At 48.5% G+C, this 23,013-nt stretch overlaps 1 protein-coding gene across 1 annotated transcript in view; it reads right to left on the bottom strand.

Annotated features, from left to right (window-relative positions):
- Positions 1-2,098, bottom strand: part of LOC8038853 — a 127,140-nt gene extending 125,042 nt beyond the window's left edge. Inside the window, exon 1 of the mRNA XM_040213030.3 lies at positions 1,976-2,098. Within this exon, the coding sequence (XP_040068964.2) occupies positions 1,976-1,984 (9 nt within the window). The 5' untranslated portion in view covers positions 1,985-2,098. The remainder of the gene's footprint in view (positions 1-1,975) is intronic.
- Positions 2,099-23,013: the final 20,915 nt, after the last annotated feature.

Raw genomic sequence — 23,013 nt, 5'->3', positions numbered from 1 at the left:
TATTTTTTTTTCTAGCCTGCGTACACAACAGAAGTGGGTTAAGCGACATCTTGCAGGTTGCCCAGCCGCTGTGTCCACTGAAGAGATCCCCCCCCCCCCCCCCCCCCCGAGATTGCCTTTGATGATGATGATGCTGGGACCAAGAACGACGTGTCGATAAACGGTAGGTAGGGCACAATGGTAGGTGGTGTTTCCTCGAAAGATGACGGGGTACACGTGGCAGAAGATAACGTAATAAGGCAGGCGAGCTGGTTAAAGTTAAACATTTCCAAAACCCAGAACGTCTTGTGTTTGCCCCTCTGTGTAGCTTCAGTCTAGGATTTTAGAAATGTTTAACACGTGACAGTTCGTGAAAACAGATATGACAAAGAACTTTTGTTGCTGTAATCGATCCCCTTGAACTGACTGATGGCGGCAGGGACACCGAGAAGCACCAACAGTTGCGTGAACAACATAAGTGGGGTAAGCGACATCTTGCAGGTTGCCCTGCCGCTGTGCCCAGCAATCCAGACATCTTTTAAATTTAATAGCATTATTTATCACGTATCCGACTAGTGATGCGAGTTATACTTCTGTCACTTGTTCGAGAATGTCAGCGTCCTGAGCCTAGTAGTTGAGATCGGCTGTAAAGGGTTCAGAGCAATTCTATTAGCAAGGTGGGAGCTCTCTATTGAATCAAGTTCAAAGGAGACAAGCGACCACCTGCAATCGCCATTGGGTCCTTCTATTCCAACTTCGATACTTTCAGTCTATGATAGAGGGGATCAAGGAGATAATCGCATCCTGAAGTCGGCCTTCAGAAATCTAAAATGGGTGCCAAATTTTAAAAAAACGAAGCTGCGAACCTTTGGGCGTAGGCACCATAAAAATAATGCGTGTTAATTGTGTTTTAATGCTATTAGGCGAACGACCTTTTCAAGTTAAAATTCGTTAAAGCTTCACTTTTTGGTGTCCACTAGCGGAGCAAAGGGGAGGGAAAGGAAACAAAGTAGCAAAAAATTTCCGAATGCATCTTACTGCCCGAAACTCCACTGGTCTTGGCGCCGGAACGCCTCGCGTAGTTGAAACGGCTGGGCGTTCCAACTACAGGTTGTTTTTTGTTTTGTTTTTTTAATTGAAAAAATTCCCATTTTTGTCGTGGCCTTGACAGCGAAGACAGCTGCTGTCATGGGCAGTGCGGTATCTGCTCGCCGGCGGCCGCCCTCCTTCGTCGCAGCGAGGAAGCGCGACACGCATGATTCCGAGTGCCCGCTAGGGGAGAATCGGGAGCTCTAGGCGCGCTATCGGTGCTGTATGCGTGCTATCTAATGCAAATTGGCGGAGTAGATTGTATTCTCCTAGGTTCGAGTGAGCCTCCCTTCAGCTGGCTTGGAAAGGCCGACAACGACGCCGCGACGTATTTGACAGATAGCGGGAGGCGGACAGGCTCAACACATATCCTTCGGCATTTAATGTACCGTTTCCCAAGACAAGCGCGGTGTTAAGTCCTGCTTGATTTTAAATCAACAACCTATTTCGGGGGAGATAAAGCTATTCGAAGAGATGCTGAAGGAAAAGGACGTGAGAATGTGATGTCATAACTACAAGCTCCTATTGGAAGGATAGATGCACTGACTAACAGCCTTTGCCAGGTTGTTCCGTCCAATCGGAGCCAACAAAGTCGTCGTCTGTCCCTTGAGCAGGGTCTGGTGTTCGACGTTTGAAGGCTGGACCTTGCGTTGGGGAGTTCGAACGCCAGACCGGGCTTGAGAAGCAGACGACGCTTTCGTTCGCTTCGATCGGACCGCTTGTAGAGACAAAGGCCAGCTAGCGTCTATTCTTCCAATCAGAATTCTACGCTGTGACGTCCTGCTCTCCTTCAGTCTTGCTCTGTACAGAACGCCGCTCCTAACTCAGTTTCCGAAAAGCGCTTTCAATAAAGAAGCGGTCACAAATGCAGCTCAATGAAACCGGCCGACAGTCAAAGAGCACGTGCCTGCTTCATGGAGGTCTCGGCAGCTTCGTTGATGGCGTTGTTGCGAAGTTCGGTGTGCTTGGGACCGCCGTTGGCCGTCGGCGTGGTGGCCACATCGCTCTTGCCGTTGATCCGGTTGTTGGTCACACCTGCAATAGCCAATCCCTCGTTCAAAATCAACCAAGTGTGTGGCACGCTCATTGTCAATAACCCTTTGGCTGCTCCGTTTCGTTTTAACTTGGCAAATGGCGCAGGACAGGGCCCCAGTAAACCAATTGGCGCGTGTGAGTGAGGCACGCCTGAGGACGCACATCGGCGGAGTGCTCTTCGGCTAGCTGTCACGGCACTTCATTCCGTTGCTCCGATGGGCACGATGAAGCATTCGCTCTTTGACAAGTTACGGTCAAAAGAAGTATATCGTATGTCGCGAGAGAAGCGGCCTATTCTGACTTTTACGACGCGCATTACGGCGTAGGGCCATTAGCCGCACGTCAAACAAACATCCCTAGCGAACTCTACACTTTAGCGCAACTAAAGAACATATTTGCGAAGAGGGCGTTATCGCTGGAGCATGCTGGCGTCTGCAAGAAGCTGCTTCTTTCTCGTTGTACTGTTACACGTAGGGCTCTTGCGTTCTCTATAATTTTTTAGTAGAAAGAGGCCTTTTGAACTTTTAAACCTACTTGAAATAAAGAAGAATTGAGAATATATTTTCAAAGTTTAGTTCACTTCCGTTAGAACAAGCATATAACCCACGTGACTCATTCGAAAGAAAAAATCGCGAAAATCTATCGTGTTTAATTTTTACTAACAGCGTTTCGCATAGTGGAATACATCTAACGTAGAAGTTTGGGCTAGTTGGTATTTCATGATTAAAAATTAAAACAGAGCAAGGACACGCACAGGAACAAGAAGGTAGACGAACAAGAAGGTAGACTAACAGCGCCTTGTTCGTCTCCCTTCTTGTTTTTATCCGTGTCCTTGCACTGTTTTAATTTTAAATCAAGGAATACATCAGTATTAGGACATGATGATAAGGACAAAGATATACTCTGAGAATGGGAAACACTTTGAAATTTTTTTTTTTTTTTCAAATTCGAAGACTCGAAATGATTATTACACAAACCTTAACGTGGAATTTGCACATTTAAATCGTGCTAAAGAACGGAGAAGAACTCTTGGTTTTCTACGCATTAATTTATATCGAGCATCACCTCTTACTAAATTCACAACATAAGAAACATTCGTTCGCTCGGAGCTAGAATACGGAAACCTAATCTGGAACCTTCTCCAAGCCCACGTGACTAACAATCTCGAATCCCCACAAAACAAAGCGGCCCGATTCATTCATCAGAACTACTCACCCCGCACCTGCGTGTCACAACTCAAATCTGAATCCAGTCTTTCGGCTTTTCTACAGTTAGAAAACTGTCTCGGCTCTGCTTCTTTCGCAACTTGTACTATAACCTTTCTTATTGAAGATCCACTTATTGTCATCCTCCTTCATACCTCTTCGGTGCGAGCATCCTCTCAAAATTGAACTATTACCATAACGCACTAATCGGCACAAATTTTTCCCACTTTCGCTATGCATCAACCTTGTGCAATTCGCTGACTGGCCTTACTGTAGCCGATACTAACCATGTTTCGTTCCACTCCAAGTGCAAAGCCTTTTTGGATATGTACTATCATGTTTCTTTCTTCTTGTTTTAACTAGATTGTTTATTGTGATATTTTTAGTAATACTTTGTTGACTTGTTTACCCCGCTCCTCATGTAATATATCCGACGGATGTTTTTGAGCACAATAAATATAAACACAAGTTTCGTACAGAAACTAATATTTTGAAACAATACCTGAAATTCAGAGGTAACCGTATGTGTCTACAACGCACTAGTGTTGTACTTGGCGTGCGCTAGGCCGCTGGCGAAGACTATGCCAGAGTCGTGGGCAAACATGGGACACTCTTCTTTACAGGGGTCTTTCTCCCCCGATGGGCCTCACTAAACTTGGGAGGCACGCGCCCTGCGCGAACGCTTAGAAGAACTCAAATACTCCGGCAACAATAAACCACTCCCGAAAAAATAATAAAGCACCTTAGTGTAAGTAAAGCAGCACCTAACGACACTGAACCTAGCACCTAACTAAACTATTTTGACAGTATGTTTTTTATTATTGTTTTTAATGTTTTTTTTTTTTTTTTTTTTTGCAGGGTAGCAAGAAAGAAGGATGCAGGGACAATTTCTGTTCAGATCCCATCGTGTAATCCACATCAATTTGCGCACGTTCTAAAGAATATATTCACGGAGAAGACACGGACATGGTTCTTTTGCGCGCTCTTTCTTCTCAATGCCTGATGCGTTTGATAAGGTACCGCATTCAAAATTATTCCATAAAATCGACGTTATTTTTCGAAATCCAAATGTGCCGAAGTGGTTTTCTTCTTATCTTCCCTTTGGAGAGCAGTATGTGCAGATAGGGGAGTATCGATCTAGCCTCTCACCGGTCTCGTCAGGAGCGCCGCAGGGAAGTGTTTTGGGTCCCCTTTTATTTTTGATTTTTATAAACGATTTGCCCAATTATATTACAGTACCTATAAGACTTTTCGCTGACCACTGCATGATATACAGTAAGATAAACACACCGGAGGATCAGGGTGCAGTTAATAACTTACAAAACATAAATCACTGGTGTGAAACGTGGCAGATGGTGTTAAACCGGAAAAAAATTTTTATGACAATAGCTAGAAAGTAAAATGTTTTAAATTATGACTGTAGCATAGAAAAGTCAGAAACTTTCTAGAGTCATGGAATATAAGCATCTAGGTTTGACATCTACCTCTGACCTGCGATGGAATAGCCACACATGCAATGTGTGCGTTAAAGCTAATAGAGCACTATGGAGCCTCAGACGAAACCTATCTAGTGCTACACCCGAAATAAAGGCTCTTTCATACAAGACTCTCATAAAACCTATTATTGAGTATCCAAACATTGTGTGGGACACACATGCCTTGACAAATTCTGCTAAATTGAACAAAATTTAGCGACTATCCTCCAAATTAATTTATATATAACAAATATAGCAGTGCTTATTCTCCAAATGAACTATGTGAACTCGCAAAGCTCCCAACTTTGGAATTTAGAATAAAATACGATTGCATGATTTCTTTTTCTAGATTATTCGTAATCAAGTAAAAACAAATTATTCAGACTACTTCGGAATTCGCTCCAATGAATCATTAAGACACCGCCACACCATGTGCATTCCAAGTCCGTATGTACGAAATGATTGTTTTAAGTTTAGTTTTATTGCTAGAGCCATAACCGAATGGAACATGCTACGGAACGGTACTGTTTTATCAGCGTCACTAAGTGTATTTCTTAAAAATATTGAAACGACTGTTTTATGTTTTACTTATTACATTTAATGTATTTAACTACACGCAGTATCATTTCAACTTCTGGAGATATGTTTCTTTGATTCTTCCTGATCTTTGAGTGCTGTACATTTATAGCGTAATTTATGTATACTTGTTTTTGTTTATTGTTCCGCCTTATATTGTATATTGTTATTACGGGAAAATTATTATCTTGTAACAGCGTCTTGTACCAGCGACGAAGGAGTTCAGTGCATGTGTATGTTCCTTGGGTCTATCTTGCATATATCTTCCTTTGTTCAGCTGGAAAATCTCACAAGCACATAATGATGGTCCAAATTACGAGTTAAGTCACACTTTATATTGCGACTTAAACGCGATTGGTAGCGCACCATTTATTCTTTAATTTAAACGATTTCCCAGGCCGTTAACGAAAACGTTGACCAACTTCATTCATATTTTTAGAAAAAAATTAAGGAGTGTCTAAGTAGATAGGTAACCGCTATAAAAGAAAACAAAAGGAAGTAAGTGTAATACATGGTTCAATTGCAACCTACTGCATCTTCAAAAACAAACAAAGCGGATAAAAGAAAACAGGATGAATGTGTCAGCACTACGCGATGAGCTCTCTCAACTAACAAGTGCCAAATAAACTTTCCACTAACGCTACACAATTTAAAAAAAGTCGTATCGAAAAACCTTGAAGCTTTCGTTTATTGCGATATCATTGTTGATGACGGCCTCGCTATTGCTAAGAATTTCAGCGATTATTTCGAGTCCATCACACGCATCAGCGAGCTTATGCCTAATATTCTATCTAGCGAGAAAATTTGAGGCTCTACTTAATCCCGCTATTAATAATTATTCCAATGCAAACAGTGTTCCAGACTTTTTTTTTTTTTTGGTGGAGTGCGTTAAACGGTGTTTTCATTTATTGTGTTTTGTTGGTGAAATATTTTCCCCTACACAATCGTCTCTCGAGTTGCAAGTGTAACAGATTTGATTTCGTAGATATGTCTTGCTCTAGTAGACCCCTTCGAACTGTCGTTCCATTTCTTTGTTGATTTCCTGTTCGAAAATGTTTAGCATATTGTTTCTAAATGTATTTCAAATTTTCTCTACTATATGTGTAACCCTAATCAGCACGGTTTTAGGTAGGGTGTATCTGCGGCAACGTGGAAGGTGTTCCTGACTTTTCGCGAATGCTTAACAGGGTGCATCAGGTGGACGTTGTCACTTTAGAGTTCGCCATGGCTTTTTGTAGAATGCAGCACCAAACTCTCCTAGCCAAACTGTCATCGATATTGACAAACGATACGCTGTTATGGCTTCAAGATTACCTTTGTAACAGACGACAGTTTGTGGAATTAAACGGCTGTAATCATCCAGATCCGACGTATCCACGGGAATTAGTCTGCGATACCTCCCGAGTTTCTTTGTCGGTTTTGTTTTGTTGTTGTTATTGTTGTTTTTCGATTTTATGAATATTAGAGTGCATGGCATTCACGTTACCTTGTCTCTTTTTGCGGAAGATATTCTTTACACCGATAGGTTCATATTCAGATCAAAGCAATCTTAATGACAACTTAAACAAAATTGCCGGGTGATGCGAGGAGCAGAAATACTTTTAAATCATAATAGATATTTATATATGCACATAACGCGAAAAGGACCACTTTGCTAACTGCAACGTATATGAAAACCCTCTTGAGACACATCTTAAAGATACCTCGTAGTGATTTGTCATAAACGATCTACGAACAAATTTATTAAGGTATTATAATAAATTCGTTGTTCTTGACAAGAAATGAAAAGTCAGTGTTAACTTCGGTATTAATTTAATTAAGGAGTTCCAAGAAAACGCTCGCGCTCTATTTGAAACAAGTACAGTTCACTGAGTATCTCAACTTTACGCGACCTCTGTCGTGAAACGTTGGAAGTTCGGATCAGGGTCAATGGGTTGAAATTCTTGTTAAATACAACGTACTAAATGCGTTTGCCGTAGCCGTCTTCTGCATTACAACTCGTGTCCGCAGAACAACAGGAGTCTGCATGCAAGACAAAATGACAAGACTCAAATGTTACCCTGGGCCAAAAACCTTTATTTTATTCTCTCTCTCTTTCTCTCTCTCGAGTTACGATATTTCGTCCGAGAAATAGAAATTTTATTGTATTTTGGGCGGTGTCAGCGCGAGATTCCCAATTTGTGCGGGTGCGTGTGCATGTCTGTGTGCGTGTCTGTGTGCGCGTGTGCGTGTCTGTGTGCGCGTGTGCGTGTCTGTGTGCGTGTCTGTGTGCGCGTGTACGTGTCTGTGTGCGCGTGTGCGTGTCTATGTGCGCGTGTGCGTGTCTGTGTGCGCGTGTGCGTGTCTGTGTGCGTTTGCCTGTGTGCGTGTCTGTGTGCGTGTGCGTGCGCGTGTGCGTGTCTGTGTGCGTGTGCGTGCGCGTGTGCGTGCGCGTGCGTGTGCGTGTCTGTGCGCGTGCGCATGTCTGTGTGCGTGCGCGTGTCTGTGTGCGTGTGCGTGCGCGTGTGCGTGCGCGTGCGTGTGCGTGCGCGTGCGTGTGCGTGTCTGTGCGCGTGCGCGTGTCTGTGTGCGTGCGCGTGTCTGTGCGTGTGCGTGTCTGTGTGCGTGTCTGTGTGCGTGTGCGTGTCTGTGTGCGTGTGCGCGTCTGTGTGCGTGTGCGTGTCTGTGTGCGTGTGGGTGTGCGTGTCTGTGTGCGTGTCTGTGTGCGTGTCTGTGTGCGTGTCTGTGTGCGTGTGCGTGTCTGTGTGCGTGTGCGTGTCTGTGTGCGTGTGCGTGTCTGTGTGCGCGTGCGTGTCTGTGTGCGTGTCTGTGTGCGCGTGCGTGTCTGTGTGCGCGTGTGCGTGTACGTGTCAGTGAGCGCGTGTGCGTGTACGTGTCAGTGAGCGCGTGTGCGTGTGCGTGTCAGTGAGCGCGTGTGCGTGTACGTGTCAGTGAGCGCGTGTGCGTGTGCGTGTCTGTGTGCGTGTCTGTGTGCGCGTGCGTGTCTGTGTGCGCGTGCGTGTCTGTGTGCGCGTGCGTGTCTGTGTGCGTGTGCGTGTCTGTGTGCGTGTGCGTGTCTATGTGCGTGTCTGTGTGCGTGTCTGTGTGCGCGTGCGTGTCTTTGTGCGTGTCTGTGTGCGCGTGCGTGTCTGTGTGCGCGTGCGTGTCTGTGTGCGCGTGTGCGTGTACGTGTCAGTGAGCGCGTGTGCGTGTCAGTGAGCGCGTGTGCGTGTACGTGTCAGTGAGCGCGTGTGCGTGTCAGTGAGCGCGTGTGCGTGTGCGTGTCAGTGAGCGCGTGTGCGTGTACGTGTCAGTGAGCGCGTGTGCGTGTGCGTGTCTGTGTGCGTGTGCGTGTCTGTGTGCGTGTGCGTGTCTGTGTGCGTGTGCGCGTCTGTGTGCGTCTGTGTGCGTGTGCGTGTCTGTGTGCGTGTCTGTGTGCGTGTCTGTGTGCGTGTCTGTGTGCGTGTGCGTGTCTGTGTGCGTGTGCGTGTCTGTGTGCGTGTGCGTGTCTGTGTGCGTGTGCGTGTCTGTGTGCGTGTGCGTGTCTGTGTGCGTGTCTGTGTGCGCGTGCGTGTCTGTGTGCGTGTCTGTGTGCGCGTGCGTGTCTGTGTGCGCGTGTGCGTGTACGTGTCAGTGAGCGCGTGTGCGTGTACGTGTCAGTGAGCGCGTGTGCGTGTCAGTGAGCGCGTGTGCGTGTACGTGTCAGTGAGCGCGTGTGCGTGTGCGTGTCTGTGTGCGTGTCTGTGTGCGTGTGCGTGTCTGTGTGCGTGTGCGTGTCTGTGTGCGTGTGCGTGTCTGTGTGCGTGTCTGTGTGCGCGTGCGTGTCTGTGTGCGTGTCTGTGTGCGCGTGCGTCTGTGTGCGCGTGTGCGTGTACGTGTCAGTGAGCGCGTGTGCGTGTACGTGTCAGTGAGCGCGTGTGCGTGTACGTGTCAGTGAGCGCGTGTGCGTGTACGTGTCAGTGAGCGCGTGTGCGTGTGCGTGTCAGTGAGCGCGTGTGCGTGTACGTGTCAGTGAGCGCGTGTGCGTGTGCGTGTCTGTGTGCGTGTCTGTGTGCGTGTCTGTGTGCGTGTCTGTGTGCGCGTGCGTGTCTGTGTGCGCGTGTGCGTGTACGTGTCTGTGTGCGCGTGTGCGTGTACGTGTCAGTGAGCGCGTGTGCGTGTACGTGTCAGTGAGCGCGTGTGCGTGTACGTGTCAGTGAGCGCGTGTGCGTGTACGTGTCAGTGAGCGCGTGTGCGTGTGCGTGTCAGTGAGCGCGTGTGCGTGTACGTGTCAGTGAGCGCGTGTGCGTGTGCGTGTCTGTGTGCGTGTGCGTGTCTGTGTGCGTGTCTGTGTGCGCGTGCGTGTCTGTGTGCGTGTCTGTGTGCGCGTGCGTGTCTGTGTGCGCGTGTGCGTGTACGTGTCAGTGAGCGCGTGTGCGTGTGCGTGTCTGTGAGCGCGTGTGCGTGTACGTGTCAGTGAGCGCGTGTGCGTGTACGTGTCAGTGAGCGCGTGTGCGTGTGCGTGTCTGTGAGCGCGTGTGCGTGTGCGTGTCTGTGAGCGCGTGTGCGTGTACGTGTCAGTGAGCGCGTGTGCGTGTACGTGTCAGTGAGCGCGTGTGCGTGTACGTGTCAGTGAGCGCGTGTGCGTGTACGTGTCAGTGAGCGCGTGTGCGTGTGCGTGTCAGTGAGCGCGTGTGCGTGTACGTGTCAGTGAGCGCGTGTGCGTGTGCGTGTCTGTGTGCGTGTCTGTGTGCGTGTGCGTGTCTGTGTGCGTGCCTGTGTGCGCGTGCGTGTCTGTGTGCGTGTCTGTGTGCGCGTGCGTGTCTGTGTGCGCGTGTGCGTGTACGTGTCAGTGAGCGCGTGTGCGTGTGCGTGTCTGTCAGCGCGTGTGCGTGTACGTGTCAGTGAGCGCGTGTGCGTGTGCGTGTCTGTGAGCGCGTGTGCGTGTCTGTGAGCGCGTGTGCGTGTGCGTGTCTGTGAGCGCGTGTGCGTGTACGTGTCAGTGAGCGCGTGTGCGTGTGCGTGTCTGTGTGCGTGTCTGTGTGCGTGTGCGTGTCTGTGTGCGTGTCTGTGTGCGCGTGCGTGTCTGTGTGCGTGTCTGTGTGCGCGTGCGTGTCTGTGTGCGCGTGTGCGTGTACGTGTCAGTGAGCGCGTGTGCGTGTCTGTGAGCGCGTGTGCGTGTACGTGTCAGTGAGCGCGTGTGCGTGTGCGTGTCTGTGAGCGCGTGTGCGTGTGCGTGTCAGTGAGCGCGTGTGCGTGTACGTGTCAGTGAGCGCGTGTGCGTGTGCGTGTCTGTGAGCGCGTGTGCGTGTACGTGTCAGTGAGCGCGTGTGCGTGTGCGTGTCTGTGAGCGCGTGTGCGTGTGCGTGTCAGTGAGCGCGTGTGCGTGTACGTGTCAGTGAGCGCGTGTGCGCGTGCGTGTCTGTGAGCGCGTGTGCGTGTACGTGTCAGTGAGCGCGTGTGCGTGTGCGTGTCTGTGAGCGCGTGTGCGTGTACGTGTCAGTGAGCGCGTGTGCGTGTACGTGTCAGTGAGCGCGTGTGCGTGTGCGTGTCTGTGAGCGCGTGTGCGTGTGCGTGTCTGTGTGCGTGTCTGTGTGCGTGTGCGTGTCTGTGTGCGTGTGCGTGTCTGTGTGCGTGTGCGTGTCTGTGTGCGTGTCTGTGTGCGCGTGCGTGTCTGTGTGCGCGTGCGTGTCTGTGTGCGCGTGTGCGTGTACGTGTCAGTGAGCGCGTGTGCGTGTACGTGTCAGTGAGCGCGTGTGCGTGTACGTGTCAGTGAGCGCGTGTGCCTGTGCGTGTCAGTGAGCGCGTGTGCGTGTACGTGTCAGTGAGCGCGTGTGCGTGTGCGTGTCTGTGTGCGTGTCTGTGTGCGTGTGCGTGTCTGTGTGCGTGTCTGTGTGCGCGTGCGTGTCTGTGTGCGTGTCTGTGTGCGCGTGCGTGTCTGTGTGCGCGTGTGCGTGTACGTGTCAGTGAGCGCGTGTGCGTGTAAGTGTCAGTGAGCGCGTGTGCGTGTGTGCGTGTACGTGTCAGTGAGCGCGTGTGCGTGTACGTGTCAGTGAGCGCGTGTGCGTGTACGTGTCAGTGAGCGCGTGTGCGTGTGCGTGTCAGTGAGCGTGTGTGCGTGTACGTGTCAGTGAGCGCGTGTGCGTGTGCGTGTCTGTGTGCGTGTGCGTGTCTGTGTGCGTGTCTGTGTGCGCGTGCGTGTCTGTGTGCGCGTGTGCGTGTACGTGTCAGTGAGCGCGTGTGCGTGTGCGTGTCTGTGAGCGCGTGTGCGTGTACGTGTCAGTGAGCGCGTGTACGTGTCAGTGAGCGCGTGTGCGTGTACGTGTCTGTGTGCGTGTCTGTGTGCGTGTGCGTGTCTGTGTGCGCGTGCGTGTCTGTGTGCGCGTGTGCGTGTCAGTGAGCGCGTGTGCGTGTACGTGTCAGTGAGCGCGTGTGCGTGTACGTGTCAGTGAGCGCGTGTGCGTGTACGTGTCAGTGAGCGCGTGTGCGTGTACGTGTCAGTGAGCGCGTGTGCGTGTGCGTGTCTGTGTGCGTGTCTGTGTGCGTGTGCGTGTCTGTGTGCGTGTCTGTGTGCGCGTGCGTGTCTGTGTGCGTGTCTGTGTGCGCGTGCGTGTCTGTGTGCGCGTGTGCGTGTACGTGTCAGTGAGCGCGTGTGCGTGTACGTGTCAGTGAGCGCGTGTGCGTGTACGTGTCAGTGAGCGCGTGTGCGTGTACGTGTCAGTGAGCGCGTGTGCGTGTGCGTGTCAGTGAGCGCGTGTGCGTGTACGTGTCAGTGAGCGCGTGTGCGTGTCTGTGTGCGTGTGTGTGTGCGTGTGTGTGTCTGTGTGCGTGTCTGTGTGCGCGTGCGTGTCTGTGTGCGTGTCTGTGTGCGCGTGCGTGTCTGTGTGCGTGTCTGTGTGCGCGTGCGTGTCTCTGTGCGCGTGTGCGTGTACGTGTCAGTGAGCGCGTGTGCGTGTCTGTGAGCGCGTGTGCGTGTACGTGTCAGTGAGCGCGTGTGCGTGTACGTGTCAGTGAGCGCGTGTGCGTGTGCGTGTCTGTGAGCGCGTGTGCGTGTGCGCGTCTGTGTGCGTGTGCGCATGTGCGTGTCTGTGTGCGTGTGCGTGTCTGTGCGTGTGCGCGTGTGCGTGTGCCTGTGCGCGTGTGCGTGTGCGCGTGTGCGTGTGTGCGCGTGTGGGTGTGCGCGTGTGGGTGTGCGCGTGCGCGCATGTGAGCGCGTGTGCGTGTGCGTGTCTGCGCGTGCGTGTCTATGTGTGTGTGTGTGTGCGTGAGTGCGTGCGCGTGTGTGCGTGCGTGCGCGTGTGCGTGTGTGTGCGTGTGCGTGCGCGTGTGTGCGCGTGTGCGTGCGCGTGTGTGCGCGTGTGCGTGCACGTGTGTGCGCGTGCGCGTACTTTTGCATCACAACGGAGAAACGCTGTTTAAAAGCTCTTGCGTAGCGTGTGAAAACTGAAGCGCTAAATTTAGCGCTAGCGTGCGCTAAACTTGCGTACGTTATTTAGGTACTCCCTAACAGCTGACTACATCCTTCTCACTACAACTATTGTTTGATAGTTTCATGCTCATTAAAACAACTGATAATGAGTGTGAGATCTATTAAAATATAAAGATGTATTTATTATAGGTGTCTTCAACCGATCTAAATAAAACATAATATTTGCACATCTTTAATATTTGTTGTTGTTTTTATATTCCAAATTAGAACAAAAACACAAATTGTAATCCCAGCACCACGCGCGCTCACACAAAACAAATGTTCCAAGTTATCCTATGCATAAGCACATAATATAGTATACAGAATATAAAAAATAGAAAACACCGAGCAACATAACGATGCGCTTGCAGATGCCCAAGCTGTATAGAACATTGATATGAACAATACTACTGGCGCTTATAACTACTCTCAAAAAGAGATCTGCACTTACTCTCTTGTTCCATATAATACAACCCGAAATTTCCGTTCAATGTACAGCACACTGATGCCGAACTGACCGCCCAAACTTTTACAAGGTTCTTGAGAACGGTGATATACAACCTCATTAAGCAGCTAAAGTATGTATCAAAGAATGGAGAAAAGAAACATTGAGGTTTTGCAGTCGGGACAAGCAAACCTTGAGTATGTATTTTAGTATTCAGTAACGTGTATATTAGCTAATTAAATAAGTCGTAATAGGTGTCTTCAACCGATCTAAATAAAACATAATATTTGCACATCTTTAATATTTGTTGTCGTTTTTATATTCCAAATTAGAACAAAAACACAAATTGTAATCCCAGCACTACGCGCGCTCACACAAAACAAATGTTCCAAGTTATCCTATGCATAAGCGCATAATATAGTATTCAAAATATAAAAAATAGAAAACACCGAGCAACATAACGATGCAGATGCCCAAGCTGTATAGTACAGGGTGTCACAAAAGAAAATTTACACAGTCTTTCTTACCGCAAAAATAAACTAGGCATCGCCGAACGCTCATTCTCCGCCCAAAGGTAGGGCTAGAGGTCACAACCAGATGCCAAAGTTTCAGCCCGACCCGATAACTTAATCAAAAGTTATAAGTGATTTTCTGAAAATTTCAATGGGAAAATGGGGCCCATTTTTGCCCGTTTTCGGTTTCTGGTGCCATAGAGCCCCATGTGTTTGAAAACTCCGTCGGCCGCCATTTCCCATTGAAATTTTCAGGAAATCCCTTATAACTTTTGATTAAGTTATTGGATCGGGCTGAAACTTTGGCATCTGGTTGTGACCTCTAGGTCTACCTTTGGGCGGAGAATGAGCGTTCGGCGATGCCTAGTTTATTTTTGCGGTAAAAAAGACCGTGTAAATTTCCTTTTGTGACACCCTGTACATTGATATGAACAATGCTAGTGGCGCTTATAACTACTCTCAAAAAGAGATCTGCGCTTACTCTCTTGTTCCATATAATACAGCCCGAAATGTCCGTTCAATGTACAGCACACTGATGTCGAACTGAGCGCCCCAACTTTTACAAGGTTCTTGAGAACGGTGATATATAACCTCATTTAACAGCTAAAGTATGCATCAAAGAATGGAGAAAACAAACATTGAGTTTTGCGTGACCTGAACGAATTTTTTAAAGTGTCAATTTACTCTTTATCGCATTATTTTAGTGTGGTTAGTTCAACATGAAAGACTATGGGACGTTTTCAAATAACGAATTGCGTCTATTTCAAGATTGCAATGATAGAGCTGAAGCGGGATTAAAACCAGTTGCCAGAAAATGTTGGTGCACATAGTCGATTGGAGTACTAACTTAATTTTTGCATTAATAGCCGATTCCAAGGTGGGCACAGTGGCTCCCCCAGCATGACGGCCTTAACCCATTTGTGTTCCTCGTGCCGATAATTTTCCAGCCTTCTGCAATCTTTCGTCGGCTGCCAAACAGAGCTGGGCAGCACTCCTGGAGCCATTCGCGGATACGTCAGTAAACTTGGTTAAGAAACTTCTACAAGTTTGGACTTATCGACGCGCATCACATCTCGACAACCACCCCGTCAATGGAATCAGCATGGGTGGCTCCTCCGACTGTGATAATTGATAAATAACATCTTCAGTCGTAGGCACGGTTGTTCTGTCAACATGACAGCTAATAACCGATTTGCGTTTCGTAGGTGAGCAAAAGCTATCCCTTTTCATTTTATAGTAGTAGCGTTTGTTTGCTAATGCCACCGTGCCCACGGTATTTTACTCGAGGTGCTCGCCATATCCCACCGATGCTGAAAAGTTTCCTCTTGTTTTATGGAGACATCGAACTTAACCCTGGCCCCGTCAGCGTAGAAACAATGATGGAAAAACTCGATGATATTGCTAGCGACATAGAAAAACTTAAATCAAGCCAGAAAGCTGTCTGTAATTGATTGTATGGCATAGAAGCTAAGAGTGAAAATATTTATCACGTTAAAGTTGTTGTTTCAAAACAGCAAAGTAGCAAAATTGAAAAACTTTAGCTCTTTTGCAAAACCGCAGTCGCAGAAGTAACTTATACAAGATTCGGACTAGATGAAATCGAAAGCGAAGACAACCTAGAAGTGCAAGTATCTCAAACCATATTCCAAGAAATTCTTTACGTATCTACCTCTGCCATCAAAAGTATTTACAGACTGGGACGGCTAACTTTTGAAGAAACTGAACCAGTAATTCTAAAGCATCTGACTACAGTGACAAACCAACAGTACTAGAAAACCGCAATAAATTGCGTGGCGCTCGTATTTCTATAAACAAAGACTTTTCAAAACGGGTTCGGGACATCAGAAAGAAAATTCTTGGGAGCACAGGAGAAGCTAAAAGAGCCGGGGACAAGGTAACACTTGTGTTTGAAAAAGAGTAAATTGCACACTTTACGGCTGGGACGAAATCGAAGCCGACAAAACAGCAGTCCGCGAGTCTGTTTAAGCAGCTCACGGTGACACCAGAATGAAAACGCTCATCCCCTGTCCGAAATCATAATCCTAAATATGAATGCAAGCGTTGCATATAAACTAGGAGAACTTCAGGCTTATGGGTACCCAACCTGGCGTCGTAATCACTGAAGCGTGACTATCACACAACGTTATTAATATAGACCCCTGCTGCGTTGTCCTAGCGCAACGCAGCAGAGGCTGGTTGCACTCTTTCTCCACGGGGTGCGGTGCCGCCGGTGCCGAGAAGCGCTCAGATTGAAACCGAAACTTAAAAACCCGTCGAAATTGTGCGGTTTTTCAGAAAGCCGTAAAATACCGCGCGTGCCTCTTACCGTTCTGCAATTTGTTGATTTGGTGTTGTTCGATGATGCTAAGCAATTTTCTAATTGAAGTCATGCCCTTAAACTCAATATTTAAAAAATTAATTACGCGAAATAATTAACAACTTCATCCCGAACTTTAATAATTGTCCTAAATAAGCCCCTGGCCTAAGACCAAATCGACACAAGCCTTTTTTTTTTTTTTTTTTTTGTGCGATACGTAGTTTTCGCAATATGGAATCTGTCCACCTTTCGTGAAACACACTGTAAGTGCATATGTACAGGGTGTCACAAAAGAAAATTTACACGGTCTTTTTTACCGGAAAAATAAACTAGGCATCGCTGAACGCTCATTCTCCGCCCAAAGGTAGCGCTAGAGGCCACAACCAGATACCAAAATTTAAGCCCGATCCGATAAGTGAATCAGAAGTTATAACTTATTTTCTGAAAATTTCAATGGGAAAATGGCGGCCGACGGCGTTTTCGAACACATGGGGCTCTATAGCACTAGAAACCAAAAACGGGCAAAAATGGGCTCCATTTTCCCATTGAAATTTTCAGAAAATCACTTATAACTTCTGATTAAGTTATCGGACCGGGCTGAAACTTTGGCATCTGGTTGTGACCTTTAGCTCTACCTTTGGGCGGAGAATGAGCGTTAGGCAATGCCTAGGTTATTTTTGCGGTAAAAAATACTGTGTAAATTTTCTTTTGTGACACCCTGTATATATTCGTGTCCCAACTCACCAGGCTCAATCTAAAATGGACCGCAAATAACGACGCCTGTACATAGCAATCTAAGCTTTTCGCCGAATGTGTATATCGCAGGTCGGTTTTATTCTTGTAAAATTACAATGCGTAGTTTTCTTTCTGTAAAAAATAGGGCCAAGACACTTGCCAGGGTCAACAGCGGGCGGCGACGCAGACAACCAAGTCGAGTAGAGGGGCGCGTTTGGCGCTCGTTTCGAAAGATGGCGCTACCTCTTTGTCGTGACTGCTCGCGACCACCGTGGTTTACTAAGATGAACATAATATTGTTGTAATGTACCTTTGGTTTAAAAATATATGCGGATAATAAAGTCAAAATTAAACTAAAAAAGAAAACGTGTTTTGCATTACGACGGCGCTTTTGCTGCCAACGGATTTCGTCTGTCGTCTGCTTTCTTTCGCTGTTCGGCTATAGACCAGTGTCCGCGCCAATTCCAGGGCGCCGCCATGTTTATCTACGCTCGCGCCACCACGCGGAGAGAACTGGCAGGCAGGAGGGGGGGGGGGGGGCTGCGTTGGCGGCGTTGCTTTGGGGAGCTGGATGCGGCAGGCTGTCCGAATGCACCGGCACATCGTGAACGATGTCTTCACCAGAAGCCTCCGCGACCCGTCCTTCAACAGATAAGATGTCGTGAACATTCGAGAACCCATCTCGATCAAGAAAACAAGAGAAAACCTTTCTTGGCTTAAATGTTCTCGGTGTCTGCTGACCCTTGACATCCGCGTTTCAGTCCGGGTTCATTGCGTAGTAAATATTTCGCTACCGCTTTCTTGTAGCATTCAAATGCTTGATTGTTGGCTTATTGTATACGACATTACATTCGTAGCACGTTTGAGACCGATTTTCGCGATCTGCTTGCCTTTCTGCGGCAGCGCGGCTCTGCCGAGCCAAAATAAGTGGGAGGCATTCACTTGATCGAACGCCGTTTTAGCGAATGAAAACGAGACCACGACGTTTCACCGAATGACTAGCGAATGGGTCTAGTTACATAGAGAGCTCAGATTAGCTTTCTTTTGTAATGTGGCGCCTTGTCTGCCGCTGCGAAGCGGCGTAAACGAGGGCTCCGAGTATGTTAGCACGCGTCCCCCCCCCCCCCCCCCCACACACACACAAACACACACTGCGAGCGTCTGGGTTCGAAACTATTAATTGCCAGTTCTAAAGGATGGTACTTACTTGAAGCGGGAGCTGGAATTCTACGAGGTACCAGGAGACACTTACTATCGGGCAACGAAGCACGGTGCCTGTGGGGGCGGAGTCTAGGAAAGCTACTGATTAATATTGTGACAGGCGATCTGTTATGATAGCAGACGAAACTTCGACTCGTTTGTTCAGAAGTTCGCGGTGATATTTTATTAGCGCTCGTTACAGCACACCAAGGATCTTAGGCAGTGAAATTCACATCACGCAGGCTCGTCCGTCGTAGTCAAATGAGCGCAGTCGACGATGAGGTGTAATGAGCTACTAAGCTTCACAAGGAAAATGCGCGTGAGAAAGAGTTTTGAGGAAGTCCAAAACACCGATCCAGCAGACGCACGTACGTACGTTTACTCCGGACTTCATGAACCCGACGGCGCAAGATCAAAGAGCACCGCCGCCATCGCCACCCGGTTTTCTCTGCACTTTGCGCGACGACGGCACTGCAACGGAGGGCACTCGCCTCGGCGTTAACAATCCGCGAAATAGATTAATTTCCCACTCTTGAAGCCATTCCAAATGATAAATTAAAATACCTCGGCGTTGTTGAACATCTGACGACACAACCAACACAACTGTGCCGCTGGCTGCGTGAGCCTGACACAACTGTGCCGAGCGCCTGCTCGGCACCGTTGTTGCTCGTGAAGGCCTGCTTATTTGTAGTTGAGACGATGATTCCACATCTTTCGTGGTGCTTGCAATAACTTCGAAGGGCAGGGGAACCTTCTCACAAGGACGTTGAAGACACTCAACACCGGAGCCACCAAAGCAATCGCACAAACCGTCGCCATGTTTGCTTCTTCGTCACTCGCGGCGCGGTCAACTCGTCGCGAGATGTTTTCTGGCTCGGCTAGATGGAAACCAACAGCGGCAAAGTGGCGTATGGACACACGGCTCTCACATTACGGGCACTATACTCACATACCGCGGTAAACAGGACCGATGCCGGCGAAACGGCAGTCGGCACACCAGCGAAGAAGCCCTCAACGGGAAGCGGCGGCGCAGGCCGACGCAGCCCCCCCCCCCCCTCCCCGCGAGCGTCTGGATTCGAGATTATTGTTCGCTTTTGCTCCTTGCGGTCGAGGCTAGAAAGAGCACTCCCGGACAAAGGTCTATACCTTCGGACGTTGCTCCCGACGCCATCTATCGATACGAATGAGCAAAAATCGCGCACCGCAATTTTCGAGCGCCGAGCGTATTTATTGCTTTCAAACCGCAAATATTCTCTCGATAAAAAATGTTCGCCATTTCCCCACAGCAACTCCCCCATGTGGCTCGTCTTCAAAACAGAGTTGAGGCACCATGGTTCAAGTTCCACTGTTTTGCGTTTTTCGGTTGATCTTTCGTACGGGTTCTAGTCTTAATACCCGTCTCACACTTCGCAATTTAAGTTGCGATTTCACAGTTCTGATTTTGCTTGCACGACAGAAAAAACGATATTGCAGCTGCGGTGCCCGACGCCGCAGCAGCAAATTTGCGGGCAAAGCCAAACCATGTCGATCTGACTTAACACTGAACCAACCTTCATTTTGTGCAATCCGTAGTGTATTCACGAAAATGTTTGGACGGCGGTCCAAGGAACTTCCAGCACAAGCACGTTGAATATTTTTTTACGGTACACGTAAGCGTATGCTTGGACTTTTCAAGCATACTAGTTATGCTAAACCTAGAAGTGTGGGAAATTCAACGGATAAGGAAATGCAGCATGGGAACTAACGCGTTTATAGTACTTTAGACGACACGTAAAAATTTGTTGCCCAACGTATCGCGCCACAATTTACTAAAAAGGTGAAAGCATGAGGTGAAAATTTACAGTGAAAAGAAAACAAGGAACTAACTTGCCTGTTCAAAAAATAACTGTTCTGAGCAATCTGCGACACCACTTCAGGCGCTGCAAGCATAAAGAGAAGTGCTGCCGACTGATGTGCGCCGCGTCGAGGGAACGCTGACCGATTCGGGTTATTTTGCGAGATCGTCTGCTATCAACCCGAACCGTACAGCCCGCCCTCGACGCGGCGTACGCCATCTTTAGACAACACATCTCTAAGCTTGCATCGCCTCCGAAGGGGAAGCCTAGATTGCCCAAAACAGGTTTCTTTTAATGCTAAAGCAATAAACTGTAGCATGGAGCGAGCCAACGTCATCAGCTTTGAAGCTGCGGAAAACGGCACCTAAACTCCTTTCTCTCAATGAAGCCAAGTGAAGCCCGATCTGAGGCCTCAGCTTTGAAGCCGCGCGAAAAGCCTAGCCAAACGGCACCTAGTTTTCCCGCTCCTAATAGACCGCAGTCAAGCCGAAATATGATGGATAGGTCCCATTGGCTGGCGCACGTCATTGCTTCGAGATACGAGGCTCCAATTGGCCGCCGCGCATCAATTACAAGGACCACCACTCTATGGCACTGCGGGTTCGCGCAACCAGAGCGCCGGTAAAACGAAGCGTCTGGCCGCCGAGCCAGGCAGCGGCTCGACGGCCGTGGTCAGCGCGGCGAGAAGAGCGCGCGCTCGGCCGTCCACGCCAGTCGCAGACGAACTGAAAGGGCGGAAGAAAGACATGCAGGCTTTTACATTCACAACTCATAAGTGCTTAGGTGTACCTCGAGACTTTTTAATGCGAAAGCATTGTCGTTCCCATGGAGAGAACTTACGTCACCAGCTTTGAAACCACGCTAAACGTTGGCCAAACGGCACCTAAAATCCCCTCTCCCAATGGAGCGAAGTGAAGACGATTTCTGATGGATTATGCTTCCATTTGCTGGAGCGCTTCATCGAGGAACGAGGCTCCCATTAGCTCTTGTGCGGCGTAGTTGCAAAAAAAAAAAAAAAAAGAAAGCCACCAGAGAGGTCCTTTTCATGGTGGCGCAGCGCACGCAGCGGGCCGGCCGCCGGTAAGAGCGGTGCAGGCCTGGCGGCACAGCCGTGCGGGCAAACTCCAGGGAGGGCGCACGGCCGAGCTCAGCGCAGCGCGGTCACTTCACGAGAGCGCGCGCTCGGCCGTCCGCCGGCGAAACGCGGCCTTCCCCGCCACTACAAACGCAGATGAACAAAAACGGGTTTCACATGCAGGGATTTTCGCCCTCGAGCGGCGCAATTTCTGCCGTTGCGGCGCTCTGGCCAGCCGCAGCGGCTGAGCGGCACGGTTCCACCAGGTTTGAAATTTTTCGCTACGGCAGAGCGGCAGCTTTCGCGCTGGCCACTCACAGCGCTGCGGGAAATCACGTCACAGAAGGAGAAACATTGCGGGGAAGCTGGCGCATAGGACGGCGGCGTTTTCGCTTTCTTGAAGCATCTGCGACAAGCGGAGAAAGCACGCAAGCGACTGGGTTGCGGTTTCGTTTTTCCGGAGGGTCGAACTTCTTTGCTTCAGCAGCCGAGTCGGAAGTTTTCAGGAGATTATGAAGAAGAGGGATTGCTGTCCCCTTCCTCAGAATTTTCTCAAACTACGCTGCTCTTTTTTACTTTCGTAAACTGAGTACCAACTGTACTGAGCGCAAGAGACGCTAATCGGAAGCGGCTTGTGCGGGCGCGAGTGAGAAAAACAAAAGAAAAAAAACTGAGCGACATTGACGTGTCTTTTCCAACACAGGACGTCATATCAAGTAAGACGAAATGTATCACGCCCAGTTCAAGGAACTGCTTATCAGTGGAGTGTCGAAGCGTCGGGTTCTTTGGGACGCGGAGCTCAAAGAATTTGGAAACAAAGGAATTGAAATTGCTGTTCGAAGCCTTTGTAACCGAGTGTGCGCACCTGCTTGCTGCGAGCAACATTGGCCATCGCAGCGGCAGAAAACGCTCATGTGAAATGAAACCTCGCGATCTGTACCGCCGCGCCGCTAGCGGCAGCGATTTTGGCCGCGGAATCGCTGCATGTGAAACCCGCTTCAGGAAGCGGAAGAACGATATTCATGCTTTCGCATTAGTCTTTTTCTTTTAAGCAAAATAAACTCATTCCTTTTTTCTTTTTTTACTGTAAGCTTTTACTTAACGCTTAGACGTCTGTAGTAAATCACGGTGCGATACGTTGAGAAACATTTTTGACGGCCATCTAAAGTGTCTTAAAAAGGTTATCTCACATTCTCTAGAATATGCGACAAGTTCTAGTACTTGAACTTGTGGAATGAAAGCTTCGAATAAAGAAAAGCTTACCAACTAGGTCTCTAAATCATGGGAAAGCGGCGCCATTGCCTTGCCTGCCTACTATCCGTTCTCAAACATATACTAACATACAGACGACCAAACCTCTGTTCCATAGCAGGTGTGCGCAAAAGATCGACGATTCTAATCAAAATAACAATCGAGAAGAATATGAAGTGTGTTGAAGGTTCGCCAGCATTCCGGTGACACTTATACCGGTTGTTTTTGCGAAGACTAACAAAAATTCCTAAAATTAGTATAATCGAGGAAAAAAGGCAATTCCCTCGGGACCGCATTACTCGTGGTGGTGGACGTCAAGAAATGCGCGGGACTTACTAATTGGTCCGCTATTTCACAAGGAGTGACTAATGAACTTTTTAATTATTGGAAATAGACAAATGGTTCCGATTAGAAACTCGCTGAGCGTCATCAACAACCACTAAATTAGTAATTTGAAGAAAGAATGAGCACGTGGGAACGTAGTAGTGCGCTAAAGTCACCAATCTTAGAGCAAGTACAAGGCAGGGGCTCAATAAGAGACGGAAAAATGGCCTGGGCGACTTATAGCAACTTCTAGCCTTGTACCTGCTTTACGAGTGGTAAATTTAGCGCACTAATGCGCTTCTCAAGCGATCAGTTTTCTTAAAATTACTGATTTAATTAGCGAACTAACTACCAAGTATCACGCATTTTTGGACGTCCGCCACCACGAGTGATGTGGTCCAGTGAAAATTACTTTTCTACCTCGAATACACTAATCTAAGAAATTTTTGTCAGTCATTGCTGAAACACCCGGCATACTGGTTATATGGTCGTCCTGTCACGATATTAAAAATGACCCCAATGTGCGTCTTCACG

The sequence above is a fragment of the Ixodes scapularis genome, unplaced genomic scaffold (genome assembly GCF_016920785.2).
Source record: "Ixodes scapularis isolate PalLabHiFi unplaced genomic scaffold, ASM1692078v2 PGA_scaffold8__174_contigs__length_109621045, whole genome shotgun sequence".
In the NCBI taxonomy this organism is placed as follows: Eukaryota; Metazoa; Arthropoda; class Arachnida; order Ixodida; family Ixodidae; genus Ixodes; species Ixodes scapularis.
This window is presented reverse-complemented; position numbering and strand designations above follow the sequence as displayed.